Genomic DNA, 19,255 nt, shown 5'->3' on the forward strand with positions numbered 1-19,255 from the left:
GTCCCCGAACATCTGGAGGGCCAAGTTTGCCTATGCCTGCTCCATACAGAATACATACTTTTCTGACGCAGTGGTTCCTCATCAGGTTGGAAGTAGCTTTGATATGCGAGGCTTTCTCAATGACCTTGTGCTAATCAAGCTCTAATTAGTGCTTGGAGCAAAATATTTATTAATAATATCCCACCCCCCCAAATTTCAAGGAGCAAATCGTTCCTCTATTTTATGCTCACAACTACCCTGCAAATTGGATTAGGAATGGCAACTAGCCTAAGATGACCCGGTGATACTCTGTAGCTGAGCAGGGATTTGAACCTCTGAGGCGTAAAGAATAAATCTTCTGTAAGAAACCATTATGAGGATGGTGGCGATTGGGGTGCAAGATTACAGCCTTAAGATGCTTTCCCCATCTGAGGTGAAATTTGCTCCGATCCAATTCGTGGCACAATTTGGGAAATCTATGCTGTCCGGAATGTTCATTCGCATTGAAGTGCCTCTCAAATGCTATTTCAAAGGAAAGGGAAGCCTGATGGAAAGACAGGTTGAGGTAATAAGAAGCAGCCTTTCAATGGGCGGAAAATAATCTACAAACTGTATTTTGGCCAACAGATGGCAGTATAGAACAGTTGTAGGCTCTTTTTGATCCCTGCTATAAATAGCTGAGTATCTTTGGTATGAGGTGTTTATCTCTGTTGTAGTATTATTTTTTATAACATTGCATATATGTGTTTATTTTGTGTGTGTTTTTGAAAGGCATATATTAATAAGAGTGTGCTACATCAGTGATAATGTGCTTTATGGAATAATGTGATCCACTGTACCATGGAAGAAACAATTTACAGTACTGGCTGCAGATCATTTATAGCTCATTGTAAATTCAGTGCTACAAATGATTCCTGGCAGCCTGCTTAATTGCCTTCTTCCTCCATTTCTTTATCTAGACGATGCCTAGGAGACAGGAAAAGAATAATAGTTTCCAGATTGCAACTATGCATTTCAGCACTTTGGAATAGCTTCGTGATTTCAAAATATTTAAAAATGTTGCCACTGATTCCTACCTAGTGAGACTATTTACAAACTGCCAACGTGGTTTGGACCAAGTCCAGCCATGCAGAGAAACATCCTTTCCCCCCAAATAAAGTCTTTACCGGAGTGGTTAGCATTGGCCCGGGTCACATTGGCAACCCCAATTAGCTAACACCCTTAGGTAGACTCCAACACAGTCCACTTTCTCCATGACTGCCACCCTGGTAAACTGTGGACCTGACTATATGTTGTGTTAATTGTTGTGCTTAGCAATTAGCTGTGCTGCAATTAACAATAGAAAATCCTAATACAGATTCCACAGACACCCTATTCTAATTGCAGCATGAGGGCTTGTTTCCAGTGGGATTACAGCTGAGAAGGTAAGGATTAAACCTCCCCTCCTCACCACATGTTGTGGTCCCAATAAAAATTAGGATTATTATTATTATTTAAACTACCCAGATGTGGCCTACAAGGGTGTTAGATCTCTCAGCCTCTTCTCCTAAAGCTCTCCTCTAACACAGCCCAATGGATCAAGACTGTAAAATGAAAAAACTATGTTAGGGTTTTCATTGGCTACAAACAAAGGAGAAATTTGATTCAATATGCAATTAATACTGAATCTGTCAAACCCCCACTTTCTGAAACACACATATGCACACACATCCAACTTCTGCACTACAGTTCTCCAGCTAACCAGTGTTTACAAAAATGCAGATATTGGAGGAAAATGTGCATAAAAATAAAGATATTTGTGAAAATGCCATACGCAATGCATTATATAAGGGGAGAGTGCTTGCAAAAGAGCATACGTTAGACAAAGTGCATTTTAAAAGGTGTTTCTCAGGAGAAATTCACACTAAAATGTTGAACAAGAAAATTGCAAATTGCTGCCAAATGTAGGGAACTGAATTTAGGACTAGAAAAAATACGAGAAAATGGGAGAACCGAAATTATTATTTATTACTATTCATTAAGTTTGGATACAGCCCTTCATACACAGATCTCAGGGTGGTTCACAACATAAAAAGTAAAAACACAAAATACACAATAAAAACAAGAACACACAAACCAGTAAGTCCCCCCACAAACACCTTTAATTGGCAGATCCTTCCATTCCTAGCTGCAAATATGCTCTTAACTATGATAAGCCACCATGAATAAGCCACAAGAGCACATGCTGCCTTTTGCTCCCTTCCTGGAAACAATTTTTGCCTCTCCCTGCATTAACCTGTAAGCATTTCATTGGCAGCAATGTTGACTGCAGTCAGAGCTATGTAAAAGTTCTCACTTAATCAGGGTGTCAAACTGGCTTCAAATCCTGGCAGCTGGAAGAAAAATTAAAAGGTTTGATCACATGGCACTTACCCACATGGGACCACGTGGCTTGTTTGAACGTTCTTCTAGCTCTGTGGCAGCTGCTCGTGGATAAGTGGTTCCTAAGTGGTTGTGGGACTCTGGGAAATGGATCTGGCAGATAGGTCAGATCCTGAATTCCCGAACCCCAGTGAGTCACTTTGACAGGTGGGCACAGCATGATTCTGTCAGTGCAATGTGTCCAGTGAACGTCTTTTGGCACCTAACAATAGTTGGAAGGTCTGCTTCTGGTTTCACAGCTTGCTGACGGAAGCAGATGCTGGTCACACTGAGTTTGCTGATGAAGTGTATCAAAATGAAAGCCGCTATCCTGGAGGAGAATGGAAAGCAGCTGAAGACGCTTTTACAGATGTGGTGAGGATCACGCTTTTGATGAGCCAATGTGTTTAATTTCAATAACCTCTCTTTAGGTTACAGCTGCAATGCATGTAAGTTAAGGCAGATTGTTAGTTTTCACAGCAAAATATACTTAAAATCCAAATTGCAGTATAAAAACAGAATGCATGCCGCTAAATTTAAAGCAGGCAATGGAGTGAACTGATCATACAAAGTGGAAGTGGAAATACAATTTTATAGCATCTTCCCACTTCCTACAGAGGACGGCATCTTTTCAGTAAAACAGGTACAACCTTTTGATCCACCAAGCCAAAGCCAGCCTACTAAGCATCCATCAGGGGCTCTATATAGTTTCTGTGTTAGATTCATGCCTGGGATTGGAATAACAGACATTGCCAGCACCCAACAGGCCAAAATTCATGGCTGGTGTGCGGCATTTGGCTTGGTGGGCCCCAAATTGTGCAGGCCTAGAGTAAAAACAACAAGGCTACTTTTGAGGGTCAACGTTTCTAGATCTCATGCCTCCAAAACAACAAAACGTCTTGTACCATTTACATTTATCCCCACACCAGTTTTTGTGGACTAGATTTAAGGTTGTCCAAAAATTTTGTTTTGATTTTTGTGTGTGTGTGAAATCCTATTAAGTTTAGATGTGTGTTATGTGTAGTCATTGCTACTTTTTAAGTATGACTATCTTGGAGTGTGTAAGCGTGTGTTGCCTTTTCTGTTTCAAAGAATGGAGAAAAAGCACCACCACCAGGTGAAATAACCTGTCCTCCAGGCTGGATGTGGGAGGATGATGCTTGGATATACGATATAAACCGAGCAGTGGATGAAAAAGGTAAGGGTTAGAATGGACAGAATGCCTCTCGTGTCGAATTCTTAATCCGTGGGCTAGCACCAGGCAACTGTTTCTGCATTCCAAATTGTTCTTTGAACTTCTGTTCCTCGAAATGCAGACCTCTACATGCTGCATGGCAAAATCTGTTTAAATTGGAGGAGAGTTGGCAAGATGGCATGGGGTGAAGTGCCAGCTATTGGGGACAAATCAGAAGTCCTGCAGTGTGACCCATAGGCATTCACAAACAGCTTTTTGGGCATCAATACACATTTGGTTTTGCTTTTTCAGTATGTACACCACTGTACCCCAAAGAAATAAGTTACATTAGTTTGGGTGTGATTTTTAGTCTAATCAAAATATTTAGAAAAACAGTATAACTTCTAGGAAATGTACAAGACACAGATGAACTGAAAAATTGGGGTAAATGGTGTTTTTTTTTTCATAGAATTACACCAAGGAACTACATGGTACAATAAGTTATTTGAATAATTAGGGGTAGTGAATTACTGTGGTTCGGCTTGTCAGAGCTACGAATTTGATAAATCAGCTACCATATTGGTCACTGAGTCAAAATCCTGATATGGTAACCAGTGTATATTTTATCTGTGTTATTTTAGCTTGGGAATATGGAATTACCATTCCCCCTGATGATAAGCCCAAGTCGTGGGTTGCAGCAGAGAAAATGTATCATACTCATAGAAGAAGAAGGCTGGTTCGAAGACGCAGAAAAGATCCAAACCAAACAGTTTCATCAAGGGTAAAATGGCTAAATATAAATTGCAACCAAACATTGGCATTTACTAGAACGTTGTGCATGTTTATTTAGAAAAATAATGGTGTATCAGAAAATAAGGCATGCATTGATTACAGAGTTCGTCATTAACCCTACATTCTGGCCATTGTGGATTGAGTTTTTGCAATTGTCTTCTAGGCAACCACACCCTATGAAGATCAAGAAGGATGGGAATTTGCATCACTGATTGGATGGAAATTTCACTGGAAGCAACGCAGTTCCGACACTTTCCGCCGCAGGCGATGGAGGAGAGAAATGGTTCCTTCTGACACATGTGGTTCATCAGCCATCTTTAAGCTTGAAGGAGCTCTTGTAAGAAAGAGGAACTTAACTTGCTGGCTTGCTCATGCCACTTAACTTCAGCATTAATTATTATCTCAAAGTTAAATGAGAATCATCAAGTGGAATGGGCTGTAGCTCAGTGGTAGAACACCTGCTTTTCAAACAGAAAGGTCTGGGTTCAATCCTTGGCTGGTAGGGCTGGAAGAGACCCCTTTGGAAATCATGGAGAGTCAGTGTCAGTTAGGGCTCACCCAGAATTGCCCTTGCCCTGCCACTTTCCCCTGGGAAAACCCCATCTTTACCACTGAATTCAAGCAAATGTCAATTGTGTTTTCTCTGGATTGATGTTTGCTCCAATTTGTTGCTAAAGAGTGAGTTTTTTGGGGGAAGTGATGGAGTGAGGGCAAAACTGTTCATAAGCAGAAAACTTCTCAGACTCGTACTTTCTAGGCATGGGACAAGTGCAAGTCTGGATGAGCTCTCAGCGTAGGTAACCCTGAGGGCTTATCCACACTTTCCTTTCCTCTGCTCTTTCCAGGCACAGTCCGTGATTTAGAGCCCCATGTCCGAATGCGCCACAAAAACCTTCTCTTTAAAGCTCAAACAGAGCAAACAGCAGTCCATGGAAAACCTAAACTGACTTTGTTCTGATTCAAAGAGTGGGTTTTCCCCGGGGGTGGGGGGAACCCTGCAAAAGGCTTGGATATTGAGCATTACAGCACAGGCCTGTGCTTCGAAAGAGCAGGGTGAAAGGTATGGCTAAACCCTGAGTTAGATAAATCAATGGTCTGACTTCATGAGGCACATTTCTATATTCCTGCATTCTAAGTAGTACTTGACTGTGACTAAGACTGTGTGGGAGAGTTTTCAGCAGAATGCCAAAATGCTGTAGATGAGTCTGTCTGCTGTAGAGAGAAAAAGGAATGCGACAGAGTTTGAAGTATATATATATATAACCATACCTGATGGAATAATTGAAAGCAATGTATAAGGGGAGGCTGTAAAATGCTGGATTAAAAAGGTAAAGGGACCCCTGACCATTAGGTCCAGTCGTGACCAACTCTGGGGTTGCGGAACTCATCTTGCTTTATTGGCCAAGGGAGCCGGCGTACAGCTTCCGGGTCATGTGGCCAGCATGACTAAGCCACTTCTGGCAAACCAGAGCAGCGCACGGAAATGCCGTTTACCTTCCTGCCGGAGTGGTACCTATTTATCTACTTGCACTTTGACATGCTTTCAAACTGCTAGGTTGGCAGGAGCAGGGACAGAGCAATGGGAGCTCACCCCATCACGGGGATTCGAACCGCCGACCTTCTGATTGGCAAGTCCTAGGCGCCACCTGTGCCACTCACAGCGCCACCCGCGTCCTGGTAAAATGCTGGATTATGTGAAGGCAATTAAATCAACTAAAGCTTTTATCCAGCAGCTTGTAATAGCAATATAGAAAGTTCAGCATAAAGCAGGGCCTCCAGAATCCTGTTTTTTTACTTTTTAAAGTGCAAATACTTACGATCATCCCAAGCTGTCTTCTCTCAATCTTCTTCCTCCCAAACTATATGTGGAGTTAAACATGAGGCTTAACTTTTCATCTCTTCATGCAGTCTTTTGATGAACTTTTGTCTAACAGCATTGACCCAGGAGTGGTGGAAGGGATCAAGGAATAGAAACTGCTTATTTTTACTAACTATGATAATCAATTGCCTGTAGAAGTGAATTTCAGTCTCTCCCTTTCTTTGAAGTGTTCTGGGTGTGACTGGTTTAGGGTCCTGACATTACTCTTTTGAACCCACAATAGTGAATAAATATTAGTGTACTTTTTAAAACAGCAACTACATCTCCTTCCGGGAATATCTGAATCAATAACTGAGCTTTTCGTTCAAGTTTTATAAATGAGAAACAATAATAATATGCATATAATCTTAGGGAGCAGATACAAGCATTGATGAGGGAGAAAAATCTTCTGAGAAGACCAAAGAGGCAGCAGCAACACGCATATTCGGTGCAAGCACTCCTATAATCTCTTGCAACTTTGACAGTAAGTTCATGTGAAATTCCTGATTTGAGACTGTATATTTCTTTAAGGTGCTGCAAGACTTTTTGTTGTGGCTGCATGACTAGTTTTCTAAAGGCCTTACCCTTTTCCTCATCTGATACAGCTTTCTCTGTGTGATCAAAATATTAATAACTATTTTTGCCTCTCCATGGATCTCTCGTCCTTAACCACAACCTGTAACAAACCTGGACAAACCTTGGCTACAAAATGCGGTGAAGAAGCAGATACCTTAACCATGATTTTGGTTGCACAATAGGCTAAGCCAGTGATTCTCAGACACCTTTTCCCTATGGACCCCTTGAAAATTGCTGAGGGTCTTGGCAAACCACTTCATGATTTTTCTCTGTGTTGTAGCAATTGTAATGCGCTGTCCTAGGTGCTGGATGATTTTTAATTCTACTTAATTCCTTAATTTCTTATATGTTGTATTTCATTGCATTACTATTCAAATTCCAGTGAACAAATGAAAAACAATGCAGTATATAGGGAATTAAAGAAATAATTAAAAACGCAATTAAAAATCAATGTTTTAATGCATTGGATATGTTATCTCTCATCTTCAACCACTTGAAGTTTGTGGACCACTAAAATCAGGCAGCGTGGGGTGGGGGGATGGCCATGGAAAGCACACCAAGAGCCAAGTGATGGGAAGAAGCAGAGATGCTGAGGTTTAGAGCTGAAAAAGTGAAGTTGCTATTTCATTTACAGCCTTCTGATTTAGCTTCTTTTTCTTTTTAAGGAGTCTACAGTTACCACCTTCGATGTTATATCTATCAAGCAAGAAATCTAATAGCTTTGGATAAAGACAGCTTTTCAGGTACTTAGGCTGAGGTGGGGATCTATTAAATCCAAAGGACACATTTGTCTGCCAAAGCAAGTCCATTCTTTTTTTTTTCTGCAGCAGTTAGATTGAAATGTTCAAGGCTTTGGGAGTTTCTCTTGATTTTTTTTTTCATGTCCACTCCCCAATCCCATTTTTTCTCCCTTAACCCTCTGAAAACCTGTCTCTTCAAAGAATGTATTGAACACCTTTTCTTATTAACGACCAAAAAAAGTTAAATGAAATTAGATCCCTTGTTAAGAGGTCAGTGAGGATGGCCTCCATCTAACATTTTACATTGCTCTGGGCACTGGGTAATGACAATTTGTACAGGAAATGCTAATACCCATAATCAGGTACCTTCTTCAGAGGCCCTGATGGTTTAAAAGTCTTTCTAACAGGAGGCCTAGAGCTCTTTAATCATTCACCTCTGCTTCATAATAAGGCCATAAATAACTACGTTTTAGACTCATGTCAGATCTGTGTGTTCAGTTTGTGGGATGTACTGTTTAAGTTGCAGGTGGAATGACTCTCTTGTTCATGTGTCCTTAGGTGTTGTACCTTAGATACAAAGGTATTCAAGAATGGTTACCATGCACAAGAATAATTTTATATTGGATTGTCTATCATATCTACAGCACGGGCTGGCAGACACCCAGCTTGTCAGATCAACTTTTGTTTGCCAATTATAGAAGAAAGAGAGAATGGGAATATAAAAGTCAGTCTTTTAAAATGGATCACTATACCCATATCTGTTCTCCTGTGGTTTGTTAGATCCGTATGCTCATGTTTCATTCCTTCACCGAAGCAAAACAACCGAAACCATCAGGTCAACATTGAACCCAACATGGGATCAAACTGTCATATTTGATGAAATTGAAATCTATGGAGATCCCTACACGGTAGAACAAAGCCCTCCTCATGTGGTTGTTGAACTCTTTGACAGTGACCAAGTGGTGGGTATCATATCAGCTTTTATCCAGATTTCCTCTGGATTATATAATGACAGCAGATGGTTACAAATTCACCATTTTGGATTCGTCCATTTTTGCAGGGCAAAGATGAGTTCCTTGGAAGAACCTCTTGCTGTCCTATGGTCAAGCTCAACCCAGATATTGACATCAGTCCGAAACTTCTCTGGTATCCAGTTATAAATGGGGGCAAAGCTTGTGGAGATGTGCTTTTAGCAGCTGAGCTTTTGCTGAGTGAAAAGGTAACAGAAAACAAATATATTGATTTCAGACTTAAAGCCGCCTTGACGAGATGATTGCTCTGTATGACTTAGGCTTTATATGCATTAAGAAACCCTTTTCTTTGTATCTTTGAGCAGGGTGGAACCAACCTTCCAATTCTTCCTTCAAAAAAAGCATCAAACCTTTATATGGTGCCACAAGGAATCAGACCCGTGGTTCAACGGACTGCTATTGAGGTATTGTTGTTGTTACTTGAAAATAGACAATGATGCACAGGGCCATGCGCTTAATAACATTCACTATAATTCATAGATACCTGCATGTATAAGGCCAGGTGCTAGCCGTGGCAAAACCTGAGATATTCATAAGGCTGTGTGGAAACAACAGGTGCTGTTTTGGATCAAGAAGCATTAAAGTGTTCAGAATGTTTTTGGGGACTAGGCTTTATTTGTGCAAGTTTCTATCCCAGGTTGATGGCAACAGATAAATGTCTGTTCATGGTAAACTGTCACCAGATGTGTAGCCAATGGAATGCTTGAGAAAGGAGTTGGGAAGTTCCTTGTCCAAATGTAATCAAAGTCATGAACTTAGCCTTCGGTTAGCAAATGTCTCTCAGCCCTGCATATGTGATGTGGGTATGACAGTACCAGCTTATCTTACAGGGCTGCAATGCAATCCCACGAGTGATGGACACTGAGTGCTTACAAAAAGTGTTGCATAAATGCTGACATTTATACATTGTATTTGAATTAATAAACAATGTAGTCTTACCATTGTGGGTCCTCTACTTCCTTGAACCCAGCCACAGCACACTGTTCATTATACAAATGGGAGGGGATGAGTTCTGCCCCCCATTTCCTTACATTGGGCAGGTGTGAGTTCTATATGGTGGTCACAAGCAGATGTGACAATATGCCATAAAGTATGGCTTGTTTAAGCACTGTATGCACCAAGCTCTGTGTAAGTGCATGCAGCTGAGAACATTCCCAGTGATATAAATCTGTAACTTGTGGTTTAAATGAGTGGCAAAAAATGGAGATTTAATCATTGAACTGTTCTGAGGTGGTCTCATGACTGCTTCTCGGGTTTCTAAGTGTGCTCCCAGGTCTGATAAGGTTGGAGACCCAGGCAACAGAGCATGTTTTCCTTTAGCAACGTTGATGGTGTTTGCTTTGTTTTTTGTTTGAAACAGATCCTTGCCTGGGGACTGCGCAACATGAAAAGCTACCAAATGGCTTCTGTTACTTCCCCCAGTCTCATTATAGAGTGTGGAGGTGAAATGATAGAATCTGTTGTGATTAAAAACCTGAAGAAGACACCAAATTTTCCTGGATCTGTTCTCTGCATGACAGTGGTATGGTACTGAATTCTCTTTTATTGAAGATCTGTAGCACACTTGTGGTGCTGGTAAAGGGGGGAATTTGAATTAGGATGCTCATATTAGAGCAATAGCAGTGGATATCAGGTGGCCGGAGGCGTTTTGGCACCTGAGGCTAAACAGCCTGCTGTCATCCCCACGATGGGAGTGCAAATAAAAATAAATAAATCAACAACAACAACAACAACAACAACAACAACAACAACAACAACAACAATATATTTATACCCCGCCCATCTGGCTGGGCCTCCCCAGCCACTCTGGGTGGCTTCCAACAAAATATTAAAATACAGTAATGCATCAAACATTAAAAGCTTCCCTAAACAGGGCTGCCTTCAGATGTCCTCTAAAAATCTGGTAGTTGTTGTTCTCTTTGACATAATTCCATAAGGAGTCTTCCCTGATGGATGGATAGGGGGGAGAGTCTTTCTGGGTCCCCCCCCCTCCTGCCTGCCAGTGAGCCTTTGAATCCGTTCCTTCAGGATAAGCTAGTGCAAAACCCCACCACACCACGAAGCGGGGAAGATCTCCCCCCCCCCCCGGCAGCAAAGCTGGATGGTGAAACACATCCCCTCTTACTGACTCAGGCTTTGCTGCCAGTCCCCCTCTGTCCCTAGAGGCCAGGGAAACCAGTGGCAAAGCTGGGTGGCAGAACCATGTGACACCTCCTTGGGAGTGCCACCTGAGGCAAACGCATCACCCAACCTCATGAAGTAAATGAACCCACCCTGGAAATTACCTTTGAGGTAATTTAAATATTTCTAGAGAGTCCTGTGTGCAGCAAAGCACTGTGTGAAGCCTTTGTTGCACATGGATGGCCATGCTCAGTGGCACTGACGTTAGATGTGGATGTATATTTGCATGCCCATCCAGGGAAGGGCTGTGTAAGAGGGTGGGAAACTCACGTAGCACAGATAGCACTTGCATGCCGGTGCATGTGCATTCATGCCTACTGCAAGAATGCTTCACTTTTTGCCCAGTGGATTTCCCATCCGTTCTTGATTACAACTCACAAACTCGCTGTTAGTTGCTCCCAAGCTAGATTCAAGGTTATACTACGGGTGTATAAAGCTCTCTCTTGTGGGTGCCTTCAAGTAAAAAAAAATGAAACTATTCCATTATCCAGTCCTGGAGCCCAACTGAAAGGGAAGCACTCAGGGGTAGAGTTTGAATGGAAATAAGTTTTGGGGTGTGAGGACGCTTAGCATCCCCATCCAGGCACCCCTTTTGTTCTTAAAGTTGGCCCACCCACATTCCGCTTTGGTACAGACCTACATACATGTAAGAGTTGCCAGAATCAGGGCAGGTTGTACAGCTCATTCGAAAGCAAAGGAATCCTGTGAGGTGTGTATTTGTTTTAAGTTAAGGAACTGTGTTCTGTTTTTTTGTTTTGAACTAGTCGCTGCCCAAAGAGGAATTGTACACGCCATCACTAGTTATTAAAGTGATAGACCACAGGCAATTTGGCCGTAAACCTATCGTGGGACAATGTACCATTGGGGCACTGGAGCGTTTTCGCTGTGATCCTTATGCGACAAAAGCCGACATTGCACCACAGATGAAAGGTAGAGCTCCCATAATAATGATATTTTTCTTATTGGATGTAGGTTTGTTAACAATCAACACAATTTGCAGGAAACATAGCAAACATGCAATCTCTTGAAGTAAATGTATGCCGACTTTTCTGTAGCTCCCATTCGTTTGTGAAGGTTGTAGAGGCAACTTTTTCCATGGATGTTAGACTGACTCAGCACACCTGGCAGTATCGTTTTTAAAGAACCAGTATTCACTAGGGATGCTTGAGGAAAACATTATTCATGAATTTTGATACAAATTGACTGTACCAATATCTTCTGGACCGGTGTAGAGACCTGAATGCAGTTTTCCTTTGGTTTTTATACTTCTTCAGATGTTGTGGTGCAGTTCTCTGCATGTTGGGGGATGCATTTAGAAATGGGTGCTTTGAGGGAATACATGTTTTGAGAGAAAATATGTATTTAAACAAGTTATGGTGTGGATTTTTTTAAAAAAAATGTAGATTAATGTGGAAACAGGACAGGGTATACTTATGAATGAACACATGCAGAACTGTCACAGTCTTGAAACGAAAACTGATAAGTCCATCCCTAGTATTCACACATAATGACAGAAAGTTGAGAAAGCTGCAAGAATATTAGCGAATGATTTTGCAATGTCACTCTTGGTACTGCTGTGACCCAGTCCCACCTTTTTAATTGTTCTCCACACTGAGTTATGGAGTTAATAGTTTTCAGCGCCCTGGTGGAAAGCAAACGGGTTGGCTCAAACCTAAGCTAGTTACATTCCCATTGAAATCAACAGGGCTGAAGTTAGTCATTACTGTTTTTTTACATTAATTTCAGTAAGACCTACGTATGACTAACAGTTAGAGCCAACCCATCTATCTTTATTGTGGGTTGTATCCAATAAAGTTGTCACAGTAGGGCAGTAGAACTTCTCCCCCTCTCAGAACAGATTTTTTTTGGGCGGGGATTCCATTGTACAAATGGAATGACCTTGTTGGCTACATGGGCATAGCAACTGCCCCTTTAATCAGGGAAAGAAATAAAAATACTTAACTAACTGACCTATTGTGCTACAGATAACTTGGTTCTGCCCCCCACAACATAAAGCCTGACTTACTACCCTGCTTTTTAGGCAAGATTTTCTCCCAAAGTGGTGTACAATAAAATCCACACAAAAGTACAATATATTCAAGAATATTTTTGTGTGTACATGTTTGTTTGAGCTCTAGGCAGCTGACAATTTGGTGCAGGCTCTAGACTTTTCTAGACAAAGAGAGATAGCAGGAGGAATTGGAAAAAATAAAGGCTAGAATTATGACTAAAAAAAAGTTTACAGGTGTGATTTCCCCTCCCCCCCCCCCATGAGTTGCTTATCATCATGGAATGTTTGATTTTCAGTTACTCTTCTGTCAGCTGCACCTCGGCAGGATGTGATCATTGAAGTAGAAGACACGCAACCTTTACTAGCAGCGCAGGTAATCGCCTTAATTTGCAGGTTCAGTCCTTTCCATTTTTGTGGTCAGTTCATTGGCTTTTTAGCCTACAACTTCAGCAGACACAAACCTAACCAGGCAAAGTGTCTGTAAAAGTTGGAGGGAGCTCTGGGAATCCAGTGTAGAAGTATATGTAGAAGTATACTTTGTTATTTCTCCAGTCTTACTATTTTATTTATCTGTGTAAATGGAAATCTCTTACTTGTATATGTTCATGCTGGTTGTGAATTGTTTGCCAGCAGCTTTAGAACATATTTGCTGTTCTAAATTATTCAGTGAATAAATTGATGAATAATGTTTGAACTCTTATCCTGTTCACTGGCAATCCTTGAGGTTCAAAATCCAAAATATTAATTAGATTTGGTTGAATTTAGGGAGCCCAAATAGCATTTTCATGCAGGTGCTGTTAAACAAAACACCTGTCAGTTGCATGGCCTACCTGTTATTTCCTCAATTACATGGCAAGATGAATGGCTCAACTTAGATGCATGTAGTGCACATTTGCATTTAGCAAGTTCAAAGTAATTTTGAACATCAATACGTACTCCTATATTATTTACTGTAAACTGAGTATTGCCAGTTAACTAATATGCAAGATTGTTCATCAAAGGCAAATATGAGTCCAAATGCTAATGCTTAATGCATTTTTTAGCTTGCGTGCTAACACATGATGAACATATTTGAAGTTCATCATTTAATACAAAAGCTTTAAAATTGTGATTTATCTCTTTCTGTGTAATTGCAGGTTGTTTAAAACTGTGTTTGTCTTGCTTTGAGAAGCCCCTTCTCCCTCGTTGACTGCCGTTTCATTTAGTCTTTGATGTAGTATAGCTGCCCTTTAATTGTACCATATGAGAGAGCCAATTAGATGAGCAAACATTATGTTATTGTAAACACACTGAGTGATGATAAAGTAAACCACAGAGGTCCATGTCCTTGCAGATAATAACATATGTTCATTGTATCAGTAAGTCTTCCTGTTCGACTGTAATAATTAGAGGTCACCATTCACTAACCACTATCAAGAAAGATTGGAGAAAGGAAGGACTGTAGGGTTGTATACTGCCTGTGGCTTGTAATATTTTACTTGATAACTTCACATTTTACCTAGAGGTTGTAGGATTACACTTTTGAATGAAAAGGAAGAAGTGGTATTCTTAGGTTCTGAAGAGATCAACCTAGCAAACTTTTTTTAAAAAAAATCAAAAAATCAATATATCAATAAAATATGGACTTCAATTATTTGAGATATTTTAAAGGTAAGACAAAATAAAGGCTTCTTGGGGAAGCAAACATTAAAAAAGAGTATGCCGTTAACAGACTAGAATAACAGATGTAGAACTTTCCTAAACTACATTCCAATTTCTAGTGTTTAAGCGGTATGTCAACAGCACTCAGCAAAATGGCTTCTCCAACAACAGTGCATGTATGTATGAAGAAAACGCATGCGCACTATTCACCTGGGGCCTTAGGTGCTTTGGTTCACAGAACTTTCATTCCTCCTTTGAATCTTTTGCAGGGAGGTTTTGGAGAAAACCAAGTTTCAGGTTTTAAAACAGAATGATTACTTAGAAAATAAATTTCCATTCACATTTGGACATTTGCAGAGCAGCATTTCCATTTGGAACTGGAAAGCTTGCATTCACATTAGCAATTCACATAGGGTGCGGATTTGGATGTTGACAATAAGATGGAATCATATACAAATAAAACATAATAAAAATATTTTTTAAAAGTTAAGTTGGATATTGAAGGAAAATTCTTATCTTCACATGCAGTAGATCAGGGGTCAGCAACCTAAGGCCCATGGGCTGGTAGCAGCCCATGGGGCTCCTCTATCCGGCCCATGGCGACCCCTGCTGCCCCTACCACCCACTCGGCATGGCACAGCGCAGCGCGGGGACCAACTTCCGAGTTGATGGTGCCTGTGTGCATGAGCACAGGCGCTCCTCCGACCTGGATGTGTGCCAGAAATAGCGTGTGCGCACACACACAGGCGCTTCTCCGACGGATGGAGCATGGGCTGGCCCATTGTCCGGTAAGCTTGCCGACCCCTGCAGTAGATGATTCTGATCTTTATATGGATGTTTTCTCCAAAATCTCAAACTTATTGGTTTTGGGGACACAATGAGTGTTCATGGGCTATACTATAATCAGTGGCATTCACAGCTAGAGGTTATAATTGTAGTTTGTTGTGGGAATTTGTTTTACAGACTTACACAGAATCATCAAGTTTATATTTTCAAAATATCAGGGCAGAAGTGGTGGTGGTAGCTGTACAAAGTGCAGCAAGAAAATAATGGTTCATTTTGCGTGTGTTTTCTCTCTCTTTCATTAGAATGCCAATCGAAATAATAATTTTCACAGTACTTTCTCTCTGTTTCAAGCTCTAAAGGAGGGCTGGGGAATCTGGGACCCTCCAGATGTTGCTGAACCTAAACTCCCATCGTCTCTCACATTGGCCATGCTGGCTTGGGCTGATGGAAGTTGGAATCCAACAACATTTGGAGATGACAAGTTTTCTACTCCAGAAAAAAAAAAACAGTTTCTCTCCCCCCCGCCACCCCCAATATAGAATAATTCATGGGACTACAACTTTCAATAGCCAAATGGTCAGAGCTTTACCAGGTGCTGAGGGCACAATATTGTGTGGAAAGTATTTATTGCACAAAGACTGGCTTTCACATCATGGTAAACCAATAAAATAAAACAGATATTAAGGTTGCAACCCCAAAATAAGTCCTATCAAACTCACTGGAACTTACTTTTCAACAGACATGCATAAGGTGGTTCTGTAAGTGCTTAGATATTTATTTATTAACTTTCTCTCTTGACTATCCTCCCAAAGGAGCCCTGTGATAAAACAATGCAATTCAAAATAATGTAAGCCTATCTAAAGCGTGGATTTGAAATCACGTGGCGTATGACTGCAATCTTCATAAAACTGAAAATAAAATGGAATTCTTATATAACACATCCTAGTCACCTTTTAACAGTAACAGATCACCAGTGCAGTTTTAATTACTTGGGAGATTCTGAACAAATGAATGAGTCCTGGAACTGTCAGGCTGATAATCAGGTTAAGCCCTTGTGGTACTTCCATTAGATGCTTTATTTTCCAACTGTATCAAATTGCTGTATTTATTTTCTGGAGTATCAAATTGTTGGATTAACAGGTCTGTTGGTTATGAAATGGACATACTACCCTAATAAATACTTGGTCAATATGCAGAGACACAAATAAAAAAATATATTGCCTGCACATTTAATATATTCATTAAACACCCACAATTTATTTTATTCAGTGTATAGAACCGGGGGGAAATATTGGTTGAATTTTAACTATTCTGCTTTGGTTTTTCCTTCCCCATCCCTTTGGATGTGTCCTCCTGAACAGCTCACAGAAAAGGTAATGAAATCTATCCTGATTTTGGTTATGTAAACTATTCCCTTTGTACTTATTAAGAAGTCTCACCATGTTCTAAAATATGTGGTAATACAGCACACAATAACTTTACATTGTTAAAGTTAACTAGCCTCAACCTGGTCAGTTGCGGCTGCATGAGTTTAAGTTTCTGGAAGGAAGAATACAGTCGTACCTTGGTTTTCGAGCAGCCTAGTTCTCGAATGTTTTTGCTCCCAAATGATCAAAACCCGGAAGTGACTGTACTGGTTTTCAAACGTTCTTTTGGAAGCCGAACGTACAACAGGGCTTCTGCAACTTCCGATTGGCTGCAGGAGCTTCCTGCAGCCAATCAGAAGTAGCGCTTTGGTTTTCGAACACTTTGGCAGCCGAACAAACTTTTTTAATGGATTCTGTTTGACTTCCAAGGTACAACTGTATTAATAAAGGGGTGGAGCTACATGCAGTTTGGCCCACCCGTTTCCTCTCAAAAAGCAGCTCTGAAAGGAGGACCCATTGGAAGAAAAGTTCCACGTTCCTCGTATTTATTTTAATGAGATATCCACCAGAGAACCAATGAAGCTCTGTTGAAATGAAGAGATATAACAAAGCGATAGCAATTGGCCAGATGCACCTTTGTCACTTCAGTTTTCTGCTCTGTATTTCGGACTAAATCTTTAGCTTCTTACATATTCTGCCTTTTATTCGCAGTGCACTCCCTGTACAAGTTGCATGGAAAGCAGGTTGAGTGTCACCAGCACCCAAATTTAGGGTCAGGGAACTGCAAACGTGCAGAGCTCCCGACACCTTGCCATAGATGTGCCAGTGTGAATCTTAACCACTGGAGGCCTCTCTGTGCCCCTCAGGTCACCCAGAGCCAAGTAGTGCACCTACTCTGAAGAGATCTGCTGGGAAGAGCCCTTGCTGGGATTGTGGGGAAAGAGGTCCTATGCCAGGAAAAGGCATCTCATGCAAGAGGGTTTTCTGGCATATCCAATGTAATCTGGCTTTGAGGCTCTGTTAGATCTAGAGCCATTCTCTGCCTTGCAACTTTTTGCTATAGGAACTGTATGATCTGTGAATCTCTCTTTGCCCCATCATAGACTTTTGGGCCATTTAATCAGAATGTCTTCTGGTGAGGTCTACAGCACACATATCCAGCTTAAGGTGCCCCTTCCTCTGCTTGCTGTGATTGGTTAAGGCTTGGCCCCTGCTATACATGTGTGCTGCCTAGCTTCCACACCTAAGGACTAGATCTGAGGTGGGGAGCCTGTGGGGAACTTCCAGGTATTACTGGACTTCTAAATTCCTTCAGGCCAAGTTAACATGGCCAGCAGATAGGGCTGATGAAAGTTGCATTTCAGCAACATTTGGAGGGCCACAGGGTCCCCATCCATGGGCTGGAATAGATCATACTAGAATTTCAGTTTGTTTTTACTTCCACCTATAATCTCCCATTTTTATATAGGAGGAAGAAATTGTCGACTGGTGGAGCAAGTTTTATGCTTCAATAGGAGATACTGAGAAATGTGGACAATATATTGCAAAGGGATACGATACGCTAAAGGTATTTGTTTTGAGTGCATTCTTCTTGTTGTTGTTGATTAAAGATGTCGCCAACTTTAAAAATAAGCAGATTTTAGTTCAATGTACTGTTTTTGGTTGAAGTTGCCACCCTCAATTTTAAAAAACTTGAGGCATATTGCTTTTTTATTTTTGTACAAGGGGTTGTGAAATAGGTCCCAGGGGGGAAACTCCAAAGTTACCTTGAAAGAGGCATATTCTCTTGCATGATCACTGCACATTTTGCATGAGTGCTATGGGAAAATGACAAGATCACGCCACCAAATAACAGATTGCTGCTTACTGTATTATTATCCCAGGCAATCTAAAGTTCTTTCACACGCACCATGAATTATATATACACACACAGTCACTTTCTTTAAAACTTAGGGATGTTTTGCAAAGTTGTGCATTTATTGAAGCTTGCCACTTGTTTGTTTCTAATGCTTTTTTTGGTAATTTTACCTAACTTTTGTTTCAAGGTGTACAAGAGTGAACTGGAGAATGTACCCGATTTTAGGGGTTTAACAGATTTTTGTGATACTTTCAAGCTGCATCGGGGCAGGTCTGAAGAAAATGATGACCCTAGTGTTGTGGGAGAATTTAAGGTAAAACACGCACACCTTAAATTACATTATTAGGCAGAAAACCAAGCTTAAGTACGGTACTGTTCTGCGTAGTACTCCATTCCTAAGACAGAACAGATACGTAAAAAAGGCTTGTTTTGGTTTGGACTTACCTTTTCATTTTTGTTTAACTTCATAGGGCTCTTTTAGGATCTACGCATTACCAGATGACCCTAATGTGCCACCTCCTCCCCGGCAGTTCCGTGAACTTCCAGACAGTGGGCCTCAAGAGTGTATCATTCGGATTTATATAGTCCGAGGCTTAGAACTCCAGCCTAAGGATAACAATGGAATGGTGAGTTAACATTTCCAGATGAGCATTAAGATTAGACCACTATTGTCTACAACAGGGACATCCAACTCCCAAGAGACTGCAATCTACTCACAGAATAAAAAACTAGCAGGGATCTACCCCTGAGGTGTTGAGTTGTTGAGCTTTATTTAGGGAGGAAAGCCCATTTTGGAGAGGAAAATGTCGCTCACCAAGGGAACAATCTGCCTCGCAGCGAAAACTCTGTCTTCTGTTCTAA

General features: G+C 41.0%; 1 protein-coding gene across 5 annotated transcripts in view; it reads left to right on the plus strand.

Annotated features, from left to right (window-relative positions):
* Positions 1-19,255, plus strand: part of MYOF (myoferlin) — an 85,761-nt gene that overhangs the window by 54,343 nt on the left and 12,163 nt on the right. For 3 of the 5 annotated variants that reach the window (XM_083505815.1, XM_083505819.1, XM_083505817.1), the window contains 16 exons: positions 2,640-2,754; positions 3,472-3,577; positions 4,195-4,334; positions 4,509-4,682; positions 6,576-6,687; positions 7,445-7,522; positions 8,300-8,481; positions 8,580-8,738; positions 8,856-8,954; positions 9,911-10,072; positions 11,496-11,661; positions 13,039-13,115; positions 16,531-16,542; positions 18,005-18,103; positions 18,582-18,707; positions 18,865-19,020. In XM_083505815.1, the coding sequence (XP_083361941.1) occupies positions 2,640-2,754; positions 3,472-3,577; positions 4,195-4,334; positions 4,509-4,682; positions 6,576-6,687; positions 7,445-7,522; positions 8,300-8,481; positions 8,580-8,738; positions 8,856-8,954; positions 9,911-10,072; positions 11,496-11,661; positions 13,039-13,115; positions 16,531-16,542; positions 18,005-18,103; positions 18,582-18,707; positions 18,865-19,020 (1,963 nt within the window). The remainder of the gene's footprint in view (positions 1-2,639; positions 2,755-3,471; positions 3,578-4,194; positions 4,335-4,508; positions 4,683-6,575; positions 6,688-7,444; positions 7,523-8,299; positions 8,482-8,579; positions 8,739-8,855; positions 8,955-9,910; positions 10,073-11,495; positions 11,662-13,038; positions 13,116-16,530; positions 16,543-18,004; positions 18,104-18,581; positions 18,708-18,864; positions 19,021-19,255) is intronic. The other 2 variants (XM_083505816.1, XM_083505818.1) reach the window with 1 other exon arrangement.

Source organism: Podarcis liolepis, assembly GCF_965112155.1.
Source record: "Podarcis liolepis genome assembly, chromosome: 5".
NCBI classification, from domain to species: Eukaryota; Metazoa; Chordata; class Lepidosauria; order Squamata; family Lacertidae; genus Podarcis; species Podarcis liolepis.